At 41.7% G+C, this 12,909-nt stretch overlaps 1 protein-coding gene across 7 annotated transcripts in view; it reads right to left on the reverse strand.

Annotated features, from left to right (window-relative positions):
* The window catches only part of LOC120533726 (IQ motif and SEC7 domain-containing protein 3-like), a 694,738-nt gene that overhangs the window by 195,657 nt on the left and 486,172 nt on the right, over positions 1–12,909 (reverse strand). For all 7 annotated transcript variants that reach the window (XM_039760650.1, XM_039760644.1, XM_039760648.1 and 4 more), the window contains exon 5: positions 10,773–10,934. In XM_039760650.1, the coding sequence (XP_039616584.1) occupies positions 10,773–10,934 (162 nt within the window). The remainder of the gene's footprint in view (positions 1–10,772; positions 10,935–12,909) is intronic.

Below are 12,909 nucleotides of genomic sequence, written 5' to 3' on the forward strand. Positions count from 1 at the left end.
TAAGGTGCTACAAGAACTGCACAAGGAAGAGGAAGGAAGTAGTGTACAGATCAGTTGGCAGGCAGTAAAAGAGACACTGAGAACAACCTGTCAAGAAGTGGTTGGAATGAAGAAACATCATCACAAAGAGTGGATCACAGCTGTGAACTTGGGAAAGATAGAAGAGAGGAAACAGAAGAAAGTGGCAGTCAACAACAGCAGGACTAGGGCATCAAAAGCTAAGGCCCAAGAGGAATATGCAGAAGCCCATAGAGCAGTGAAGAAGAGCATTAGGAAGGACAAGAAAGACTACATAGATGGATTAGCAGCTGAAGCAGAACAGGCAGTGTACAACAGCAACATGAAACAGCTGTATGACACAACTAAGAAACTATCTGGAAAGTACAACAGGCCAGAGCGACCCGTCAAAGACAAGGAGGGAAAGGTCATCACAGGACTAGAGCAGCAGATGAATAGATGGGCTGAACATTTTGAGGAGCTTTTGAACAGACCAGTACCACCAAACCCTCCAGACATCAACCCAGCCAGCGAAGATCTCCCCATCAATTGCGGTAAGCCGACCAGAGAAGAGATCAGGAAGGCCATCATCATGATGAAGAACGGGAAGGCAGCTGGACCTGACGACATACCAGCAGAAGCCCTGTAAGTAGACCTGGAAGCATCAGTGGAGATGCTGTACCCCCTTTTCAAGGAGATACCGACTGACTGGAAGGAGGTTTACCTAGTCAAGCTTCCAAAAAACGGGGACCTCAGTAACTGTAACAACTGCAGAGGCATCACACTTCTGTCAGTGCCAGGCAAGGTCTTCAACCGGATCCTCCTAGAACGGATGAAGGACGTCGTCGATCCACAAGTGCGAGACGAGCAAGCAGGCTTCCGGCAGAATCGATCATGCACGGACCAGATTGCAACGCTGCGCATCATAGTCGAGCAGTACTTGGAGTGGAACACACCGTTGTACATCAACTTTGTTGACTATGAGAAGGCATTTGATAGTGTGGATCAAGGGACCCTGTGAAAGCTCCTCCGGCACTACGGTATCCCAGCCAAGGTGGGCAACCTGATCAAGAGCTGATACGAGGGAATAACCTGCAGAGTGATCCACGGAGGGCAGCTTACCAACAGTTTTCAAGTGAAGACGGGAGTCCGACAGGGATGCTTGTTATCCCCATTACTCTTCCTCATCGCTATCGACTGGATCATGAAGACATCCGCCAGTGAACGCAGGAATGGAATCCAGTGGACCTTGTGGAGCCAATTGGAAGACTTAGAGTTTGCTGATGATCTTGGACTTCTCTCCCACAGTCAGCAGCAGATGCAAGAAAAGACCAGTGTGTTGGCAGCCACATCATCACAGGTTGGACTCAACATCCACACGGAAAAAAACCAAGATTCTTAAGATCAATTCCAACAGCAACAACCCACTCACACTGAATGGAAGTTCCCTGGAGGAGATACAGGCCTTTACCTACCTGGGCAGCATCATCGACAAACAGTGTGGAACAGATACAGACATCGAGGCAAGGATCGGCAAAGCAAGAGCTGTCTTCATCCAGCTCAAGAACATCTGGGATTCCAGAGAACTGACCTTGACCACCAAGATACGTCTGTTGAACGCCAATGTGAAATCAGTACTGTTGTACGGGGCCGAAACCTGGAGGACAACCAAAACCACCACCCGAAGAATCCGGACAATTATCAACACCTGTCTCAGAAAGATTCTCCACATTCGCTGGCCAGACACCATCAGTAACACCAACCTATGGGGAAGGACATGCCAATCTTCAGTAGAAGCAGAAATCTGGAAGAGAAGATGGGGATGGATAGGGCACACCCTACGTAAACCGCAAACTAGCATCACCAGACAGGCTCTCAGATGGAACCCCCAAGGAAAGCGGAAGAGAGGCAGTCCAAGAAACACCTGGCGACGCGACCTCGAGGCAGACATCACAAGGATGGGCTACACCTGGAGTCAACTAGAAAGAATGGCCCAGGACAGAAATCTCTGGAGATCTACCTTTGGCGGCCCATACCCCGGAAGGGGTGGAGGGCATAAGTAAGTAAGTAAGTATACCAGACAGAGCTGATTCAAGGACAGGAAACCATCTTTACCAAAAATGTTGTTTATAAGGGAATTTTTGATTAACTATTTTGAATTTACCATTTTATGAATTTTTTGTTTCCAATAAACCTTTGCACTCCGATATTTTTTTTACTTTTGAGTGCAGCAACTCAAAGACATTTTGGACTTAATTGATATAACAATTAAATTTCAATTTTAGTTTTGATAAATTGGTTAATTTTAGTACAAATATATTTATTTAATTAAATTAAAACTTTCCCAGGACGCTCCCACCCTCCATGATTTTTCATCCCTCCAAAGATCGGAGGGAGCAGAAAGTGATTGCCATTCTTGGATTTGCGATTCTTTACAGAATTGGGAGTTTACTGGTATGTTACTAATTAATAATGCAATGTTTATAAATTGAATTAGTACAGTGGATCCAGGCTGCTACTTTGAGTACTGTAGCAACAACACTGGGACACAGTTGGGAACTTGTCAAGGGTTAATTACACAAAAACATTCGCAGACTTGCTTCACACAGAAAACTGTACGCACGTGGAATAAGATACCAAGTAGTGTGGTAGACAGTAGGACTTTAGGGAATCTCAGAATTAAACTTGATATTATTTAGGACAATTTATCAGAATAAGAAGGATAAGCTTATTGGTCTGATGGCCTGTCCTTGTCACAATTTTTCTAATGTTCTAAAGAGGGCTATGAATAACAGTACTGTGTACTCTAAAGACGACACAGGTTTCTTTCACTATTAATTAACATTGTGCACCTCCATGTACAGAACTAAGCAAATTAATCATTTTTTTACATTGCTACCAGTGTGAACTCTTTTTTTGTAAAACTTCATAAATTAGTCACTGATTATAGCAACACTGTAATTAAAAGTAATATATAACTATGTTGGTCAAAAAAAAAAGTAAGAGGAGTTACAGGATATGCCATGAATAATGCAAAATGGCCACAATCCACCAATTACAGACTTTCTCAAAGACAGTCAAGCCAAAATGTTTAAATAGAACAATGAATGTTAACAGATTAAAACAGAGTGCATTTTTATTATTATTATTATTATTATTATTTATTTTATTACTTTCATAGTTATGGCCTGTAATAGTGATGCTCTTGAGAAGGTGAAAATCTAAAAAAGTAAAGAAGTGTATTGCACAATAAGGGTACAGGTAATGGAGAAATAAAAGCATAAGAAAAACTGCAAACCTTTAGCTTCTCTTGGCCTAACTATACACTTTGACACCTTTCTAAAACAAGGGCTATCAGTTCTACGTACTCACTAGTGTTACACATGTGCACATGGGAGATGGTTCACAGGCTCAAATAATGTTGTTTCTCAGCCAGACCAGGGGTTGGAGCTGTTTTCTAATCCTCTCCCCCATTCTAATCTTGCAGACCCAGTAAGACTGCTACAAGTCCAGCCTCCAGATGACTTCACTTCCTCACCCAAGGACCCAACTCCTGATGATCTCACTTTTGATTCCAGTACATGCATTCCAACCTCTTCCTGTCTACTACATATAAATAGAGCAGCCTTCCTAATGTTAGTTAGTTCAGTTGTGGACTCCATTCTGTAAAGACGTATTATTTTTTCTGCCAAACTTTCACTATACAGGATGGCTGTCCCCAAACTTTTTTCTCCCTCCCTTTATTTTGTTACACCAGCTTGTGTGCACAAAGGCTCCTCCTGCTCATTTCTCCTGTCTGTTCTCTTCTTTCTCTAGAATCTATTTTGCTTCCATCCTTTGTACACCAAATTAAACTTGCTTTTGGCCAGAGGGGCTTTTAAAACCCTAATATGGAACCACTTCCAACATACGAATGGACTAGTGGACTCTGGGGTCACCTTGTGATAGCCTGTGCTAGTGGCCCTAGGTTGTTAAAAGGCCAAGGAATGCCAGGCTGCTATCATACAAGAATAAAGGTACAGTGAACCCTCGTTTATCACGGTTAATCCGTTCCAGACTCTACTGTGATAAATGAATTTTCGCGAAGTAGGATTCTTTATTTATAAATCGAATATTTTTGCAGTTAGAGTATAGAAAACCTGTTTACGACCTTCTAAATACGTTTTTTAACATTATTAGAGCCCTCTAGACATGAAATAACACCCTTTAGTCACCATTACACTTGTATTACCCAATATATTAGACAAAATAATATATAAGACATATTAGACGTTACAAATATCATATTACTAGGCGCACTCGCCTTTTAAGGCGACCGACTTTTATCCTCAATTTTTGTGCGCTCCATGAGTACATCAGGCATGTAAGTGTAGGGAATGAGAACATCAAAGTGCCCATTCATAACATCTCCCGAAAACCTTATTTTTTTTTTTTATCCCCTCGAGTGCCTGTCCAAAGTCATACAATGTCAGCCCGAATCTGTACCGCTAAAGACGGAGTTTCATGGACTAAATAAGCTATAGATGAGAATAAGCAAGCCCCATCTCCCCTGATATTTACTACGCGGTGAGGCATTTGTACTCCATCAACAATAATTATTTCCAGAGACATAATTTAGTCTATTTTTCCAGCGCATCGCGCACAAAAGCAAGGGAACGATGACAGCACCAGAACTCTGCTCACATCGCGTCGCTTCGTACTTCAAGCTGCAAGTAGTAAGTCTGTAATAAGCGGAATACCGCTACGCTTTGCACTCACAGGACGGAAGGACAATCCCGAACGCTTTTATATAGTAGATTATTGTACTGTACATTTAATTGCACACAACCACTAACCTATGAAGGCACGACCTCAGTAGGAGAGTCTTCAGAGGTGGTGCAGTATCTTCAGCAGGTGCGTTGTTGTCTTCAGTGAAGAAGTACTAGGCAGTGGGTGTCTGGGTGCGCGGCTGAAGAACATCTTGATAGGCAGTTGCTGGCGCTGTCTTTTCATAAGCGTGAGGAGGCTTTTGTAGGGTATTGCCATCTTTAATCATATCCAGGAGTTTCACCTTCTCCTGGATAGTAAGCATCTTCCTCCGCCGCTTAGTTTTATTGTCAGAAGGCTTAGAAAAAGCAGCACATTTAGGAGCCATCGTAGGGCTTAGATAAAAGTTCTCAGAAAGCGCATGCGTAGCGACGTAAGCGTGTATGAGAAAAAAATCGCGATAGAGTGAAGCCACGAAAGTCGAAGCGTAATATAGCGAGGAATCACTGTACATGGATTTTTACATGCCGAGACTTGCCTATTCAAGTAGTCAACTTCAAGCAATGAGAAGAAATACCCACGCCGGTGTGGTTCCCTATTTACCTGACGAGATAAGAAGACAATATCGAGGCAGCAGAGCCGGCACTAAGATAAAAGTCAAGCGGCTTGCGAGAAAGTGGCGCTATAAACCTTCAGTGCCTTCTGTGATCCTGGGAAATGTGAACTCACTACCAAATAATAAATCGATGAACTGGCTGTGCTGGTGAAAAATGGCAGAACCTACAGAGAATGCAGCTTGCTGTGTTTTAGTGAAACATGGCTAATAACTACCACCCAGATGCTAACGTGGCGCTACCCGGGTTTAACACAGTTAGAGCGGGCAGAGACGCAAATACCTGCGGTAAGAGGAAAGGAGGGAGTGTCGCTCTCTATGTCAATACAAAGTGGTGCAATTTAGGACATGTAAACGTTAAAATCTCCACTTCCTGCAGCAAACTGTTGGTCATAAGTTTGCGTCCCTATTACTTGCCCAGAAAGTTTGGACACGTCATTGTTTTTATTGTTTACATCCCCCCTCGAGCGAACGCTGAGATAGCAAGTGACGTCATCCATTCTGCAGTTGCTAAGTTACAAACGCAGCACCCCGAGGCGCTTGTGCTAATCGCTGGAGTCTTTAACCATGTGACACTGGACAAAATATTACCTGCCTTCTCCCAGTATGTGGATTGTAACACCCGGGGAAATAGGACTATCGACCTACTGTATGTAAGCGTTAAAGATGCATACAGCACCACCCAACTGCCTGAGCTTGGGAAAGCACATCATAACCTGGTTCTGCTTCAGCCTCACTACAAACCAAGAGTGAAGGCGCTACCTACAACCACACAATCATTCAGGAAGGGGTCACCTGAGGCAGAGCATTCTCTGAGAGACTGCTTGCGAACTACAGACTGGGATATACTGCAGGGGCCACATAGTGAGAACATTGAAGAGGCTGTTGACTGCACAACTGATTACATCAACTTCTGTATGGACAGCTCAGGGCAGCAAAGGAGAAGTACAGGAGAAAGCTGGAGCAGAAGTTGCAGAATAACAGCATGAAGGAAGTGTGGGATGGGATGAAGATCATCACTGGCTGCAGCTCGAAGCAGGGTGACACCATCGAGAGAGACGTGAAGAGAGCAAACCAAATGAACAACTTCTTTAACAGGTTTGACCACCCTAACCCACTCTCACCTTGGAGTACTGCATCCTCCAACCATCCTTCTGCAGATACCAGAATAGGAGAGACATACTCACCCACAATTACATCAGCACAGGTGAGCAGAGAGCTGAGGAGATTTCGTGCCAGCAAAGCAGCATGTCCAGATGGAATATCGCCACGACTGCTGAAGGCCTGTGCACAGAAACTGGGGAGTCCTCTACAGCGTATCTTCAACCTGAGCCTGGAACAGTGGAAAGTCCCGAGGCTTTGGAAAACATCTTGTATCACCCCAATCCTAAAGGTATCATGTCCTAGTGAGCTAAATGACTTCTGGCCTGTTGCTCTGACGTCACATGTGATGAAGACCATGGAGTGGCTGCTGCTTCACCACCTGAGGCCTTAGGTCTGCCACACCCTCGACCCTCTGCAGTTCGCATACCAGGAGAAGGTGGGAGCGGAGGATGTCATCATCTATATGCTACACCGATCCATCTCTCACTTGGACAGAGGCAGTGGTGCTGTAAGAATTATGTTTTTGGACTTCTCTAGTGCCTTCAACACCATCTGTATGTAAGCGTTAAAGATGCATACAGCACCACCCTTAGGGCTCCTTAGAGACAAGCTGACAGAGATGGAAGTAGATTCACAACTGGTGGCATGGATCGTGGACTATCTTACAGACAGACCTCAGTATGTGCGTCTCAGGAACTGCAGGTCTGACATTGTGGTCAGCAACACAGGAGCGCCGCAGAGGACTGTACTTTCTCCAGTCCTATTTTGCCTATATACATCAGAATTCCAATATGATTCGGAGTCCTGCCACGAGCAAAAGTTTGCTGACAACACTGCTATTGTGGGCTGCATCATGAGAGGGCAGGAGGAGGAGTATAGGAAGCTAATCAAAGACTTTGCTAAATGGTGCGACTCAAACCACTTACACCTGAACACCAGCAAGACCAAGGAACTGGTGGTCAATTTTAGAGGCCCAGGCCCCTCATGGACCCCGTGATCATCAGAGGAGACTGTGCAGAGGGTACAGACCTATAAATACCTGGGAATGCATCTGGATGACAAATTGGACTGGACTGCCAATACTGGTGCTCTGTGTAAGAAAGGTCAGAGCCGACTATACTTCCTTAGAAGGTTGGCTGCCTTCAACATCTGCAATAAGATGCTGCAGATGTTCTACCAGATGGTGTGGTATAGCGGGTCCACAGCTCACTGAGTAAAGGCCATTTTTAAATAAATAATTGACGCGCTCGCGGCTTAGCGAGGGGACGTTGGGCCATAGCGAGCCGTGGGGCGATCCGTAGGGTGTGGGCGTTTCTCACCGAGTGCACAGGTGAGGAACTGCCCACATTCATGATTGTCCCATGGCTAATGCTGCAGCTGCTGTGGCCCTCGTCATTTAAAAAGAAGCGCAAGTCGGTTGTGAGGGGGGAAAAATGGAAAGATGAGAAAAGTGAGAGAGAGGAAAAGAGGACGGAGGTTACAGGGAGCGAAGAAGCAGGCGGTGCGTGCGTGTGGTGTGCTCGCAATCGAGGGCAGCTGCAAGGAAGCTGGGTGTAAGGCCGTCACCCAGGTGTTTGAGTGGATGTTGCTCCCGCTGAGCGACCATGTAGCGGGAGTGACCAGTAGAAAGCGATGAGCCGCAGAAGGCCGCGGAAAGGCAGCGGAAGTCGGGAAGCTTGGTGGTGGAGTCCCCAATGTGTGCGTCCTGGCCATTGGGGTAATCAAGTCTCAGGGATTGGGATGAGTGCCATACCGAAGCCAGGGATCGGGAGGTCTCCAGTCTCGAGTGTGTAAAGGAGGGCAGCTGCAGAGAGCGTCTTGCCTGCTGCTAAGCCCAAACGGGATAAGCAGGTGAGACGCTAACAGAAAAGAAGCACAGAGCTTGTTTGTTGTTTTTAAGACTGCTTCCATGAGAAGATTTTAACCTCTGGTTTTTAAGGATTGTGTTTTTCTATTGATTTTAACCTCCACCTTTTATTGGATTATTTATTGAAGAAAGAACTGCACTATTTATTTGAACACCTGTTTTGTTGGATTTTAAATAAAAGCACTGTTTCACTTTTTGCACCACCCCTTGCTCAAGTGTTTATTTGCCTTCACTGACTAGCTCACTCGGTTACGTTATCGACGATGTTGGGTTCAAGTGCTTCCAAACATCAAAGGGAGTGTGGAGCCAGAACCCACATCGTCACAGATGGGTGTGGTGAGTGCCCTCTTCTACACGGTGGTGTGCTGGGGAGGCAGCATAAAAAAGAAGGACGTCTCACGCCTGGACAAACTTGTTAGGAAGGCAGGCTCTATTTTAGGAATGAAACTGGACAGTTTAACATCTGTAGCAGAGCGACGGACACTAAGCAAACTCCTGTCAATCATGGAGAATTCACTGCATCCACTGAACAGTGTCATCTCTAGGCAGAGGAGTAGCTTCATTGACAGAGTAAGGAGATTGTTCCTCCCCCACACTATGCGACTCTTCAATTCCACCCGGGGGAGTAAATGCTAACATTATTCAAAGTTATTGTCTGCTTTTACATGCATTTTTATTACTCTTTAATTTAATATTGTTTTTGTATCAGTATACTGCTGCTGGATTATGTGAATTTCCCCTTGGGATTAATAAAGTATCTATCTATCTATCTATCTATCTATCTATCTATCTATCTATCTATCTATCTATCTATCTATCTATCTATCTATCTATCTATCTATCTATCTATCTATCTATCTATCTATCTATCTATCTATCTATCTATCTATCTATCTATCTATCTATCTATTAACCAAATGGGCACTCCTAGAATGTTTCCCATCATTTTCATTGTTCTGAACATACATTGGTGCTCTAGGTGTAACCATTTTGGGGGCTCCATGCTCATTACTGAGTCACTAGCAATATTATATTTTCCAGTGTACCTACTACCTGGGGTCTTAGAGTCCAACTCAGAAAATAGTCATTGCAATTACGATCCCTTTTGGACCCCCCTCACACAGTCTTCTATTAGCTTAAATGAATTGGAAAGACTGAAGTTTCAATCCTGAAAAACTTTACAGAGCATTAATGAAATAAAATTAACAATATAATTAAAAATTAAATAAAACAAAAAAGAAAAATACAGTCAAAGATAAATGTGCAACAACTAGCGGGTAAATAAGGCTTCATTCCCCAAGAGGTTGTTTGCAATTTGCATATTAAAATTAGCACCAAAATGTCAATTACAAAGAAAGCATAGTTTTCTGGAAAACTATTCTTATACACACAATACACAAATTTTTGCTATGCACAAATGATGAATGAGGTTCATTGTTCTAATTAAGAGCCTATTCAGTCATTGTGTCCTTGGGCTTAGGAAAACAACAAGACACAGAGGACCATAAGCAGAATGGTTAAGCAAATCTGCCCCAGAGGGTAGCACCATATAGTTCAGACCAGTGCAAACACTGGCAAAGTATCAGGGACTGAAATTAACTATGAGAGAGCCGCTAACTGAGAGAAGGCTATTGCAATTGTACTCTTAGGAGATTTCTCCATATCTGCACAACGTCCTAATAATTGTCTTTTCTTTAGAATGTGGTATTCAATTTCCACACTATGCCAAAATAGTTATTTGGCTACATCAAGCATGCCACTTTATGTGTTTTTGTCATTAGACATGATAGATTTCTGACCAGAGTTGCTGATCTGTTCACTGTACCATGTAAATTTAAAACACTGAAAATTGCTTCCATTATCGCATTTACTGAATGAGACTTTTTGAGATAATGAATTTCGTGCTGCGTGACAGAGCCAGTGCTGTACAAAGGGTTAACAGCAATGGCAAATTCAGTCTCAGTCTTGGGTCTTTTTTTTTTAAAATACAATTACATGTTACGTAAAACATGAGGCAGTGAGGGTTTTCTTTTGTTTCTGTGGTCCAAAACACCTGCGTTCCTTACTCCTTGTTACAGTATTACATAACTTGTACTTCTGGATGGGCACTCATTAGTTGTCAGCTCTCATGCATACAGAGCTGCCCCTGCCACTAAAGACAAAATCAAACCAGTGTGAGTCAGAGTGAGTTGTGGACTAGTTGATGTATGTCACTGGATATATTCACATTAGGTGAATGGCTTCATGGGAGCATGCCGACAACTTCCTCCAACTTACTAAAATCACACTACAAATATAAAAAAAAGGCTAAGTGCACTTATTTAATAAGTGCCTGAAAATCACTGGAAAAGTCATGTAATATGACATAGGCTTTATCAGATATTTGTGCTGTCATTCTCTACACAATTTGCTGTGGAAAAGCAAGTCACAATAAATAACACTCACTCCAAGACATCCCTGTTGAACTGCTTCTTGCTGTTACCAAGAAATTCCCCGATCATCTGGCGGCTCAGCCCCTTTCTCTGGAGTAAAAAATGCGCAACTCCAATGGGGGTATCCGGAATGAAGCCTCGGGAGATAAGGAACTGGATCCCTTTGTCTGGGTTTCTGAAAAAAAATGTAAATTTACAGATGAAATTAAAAGACTTTAACCTTCTGGTAAAATGTGGAATAAGTTACATACTGAGGCTATTAAACTACGTTTTTCAAAGTTAAGCTAAGATAATTTTCCCATTTAAAATACTATTATCAATGCATGCATAAGAAGCAATTTAGATATGTACCAAATTAATTTTGTAACACAAACTATAATTTGTGTAGTTTATAAATATTGTTTTATATGGATAAAAATGGAATTGCTAAGTAAAAGTTAACATAAATAACTAAAAAACAGATTACTTAAATAGAGACACTTAAAGGCAAAAGCTGGTAAATACTGCACATTGATAGATTGTGAACAAAACCACTACTTACATAATTAAGTAAATAGAAAATTATAATTACCGGAGTAGCATGAATATATAAAAAATGTGTAACTTAATTTATTTTTGTTAGTAACAGAGGATAATGAATTACAAACAGGGAATGAATTCCTATTCTGAGTACCTAAGTGAAAATCTAATTGGCTCTTCTAGTCATATAGTGACTAATAATGTCTTGTTGAGAAAGAACAACCTCATATTATATCTTAACTAACAACATAATATGTCAGCTGTAGCCTATTGAGAGCTGTTTCAGCAAATAATGACACAGACACATTCCAAGTTCAGCATTATCTAATTTGTATTTGAGAAGAATAGGCGTTGATTAGTGTGCACAGACTTAAGCTTTTAGGCCATTTTCATGACAGCGCACAGAGCTATTCTATTCACGGATTACTTACTACTCCAGGCTTAAACGAAAACGATACATTGAAATCTCTCAGTTGCATTTCCTAAAAAGAACAGAATGTAACTTGTTTTTTCTGAAAAAAGAACAAGAGATGAACTTCAGCAAAGTCATTCACAGGATTGACATTAGCTAATAACTTTGTAGCAAAAGAACTTGGTTTTCTTATAGCATCAGTGTTTTAAGATTTTCTTTAGAATTAATTAAGGCTTTACAGAATGGGAAATGAAACACTGGGACTGAAGAGGAACCATAACTTTTGAGGAACAAACTAGCCATCAACCAGATACTACAGGTATCACTGGGGTGCTCAATTCCTTTGCGTTCTATGTTTTTTTATTATTTAAAATACAAAAACTCCAAGTTTTGACACATTTCCTCATGAAATTTGCAAATGTTCTTCTACACATAAAGCAAAAAAATGTAAAAATTAACATAATTATTATTATTATTGTATATAAATTATAATTCACATAATTATTATTATTCTGTATCTAGCAAACTCCCAAGGTGAATTACAATACTTAGTATACATATAGCATACAGCATGATGTTAAAAGGCTCATGGTCTGGGGAAAGTGTTATGAGCCCAGAGAGAAATTATCGTATTTTAATTCACATTATGTATTGGATATGGTCACCACTATGTGTGACATGAGTGTATCAGAATGAATCTTTCTAAACCTTGACTTTACTTTCTTCATTTTACACACTTGTGTTTTCCTGTGCTAAACCTGTAGGATACACAATTTTTATAAATAAACACTAATTTTGCATTCTATTGGTGGGTAAATTTAGAATGTCTTGCTTCTGTTAATAAATCACTACTCACAGAATTAAAGCAAAAATGCAAGTGTACCCTAAAGAATGACTATGTTATGGCTCAGCCAGGGTTATAGCCCTGGCTTAGATTTATGTTTGGTTCTTTTAATGTTTTTGTTGTTGTTTATTGCAGTAAGTTTCCATGTTCAGTTAGTTCTGTTTCCTGTTCTCTTTTATGTAAAATAATATTCGTCTTTGATTATGTTTCTGTTAATTATTAAAATTAAACCTATTGTGTTTCTGAGTGTTATGTAGTTGTAGCAAAGCTACATAACTTGACAGTCGGGTTGGCCTCCTGGACTGTTTGTCACTTTATTATATTGGCTGGAAGGGTGCTTGTAAATAGCCCTTCAGGCACCTTTGGTGACGTTCC

Source organism: Polypterus senegalus, chromosome 8, assembly GCF_016835505.1.
Source record: "Polypterus senegalus isolate Bchr_013 chromosome 8, ASM1683550v1, whole genome shotgun sequence".
Classification (NCBI taxonomy): domain Eukaryota; kingdom Metazoa; phylum Chordata; class Cladistia; order Polypteriformes; family Polypteridae; genus Polypterus; species Polypterus senegalus.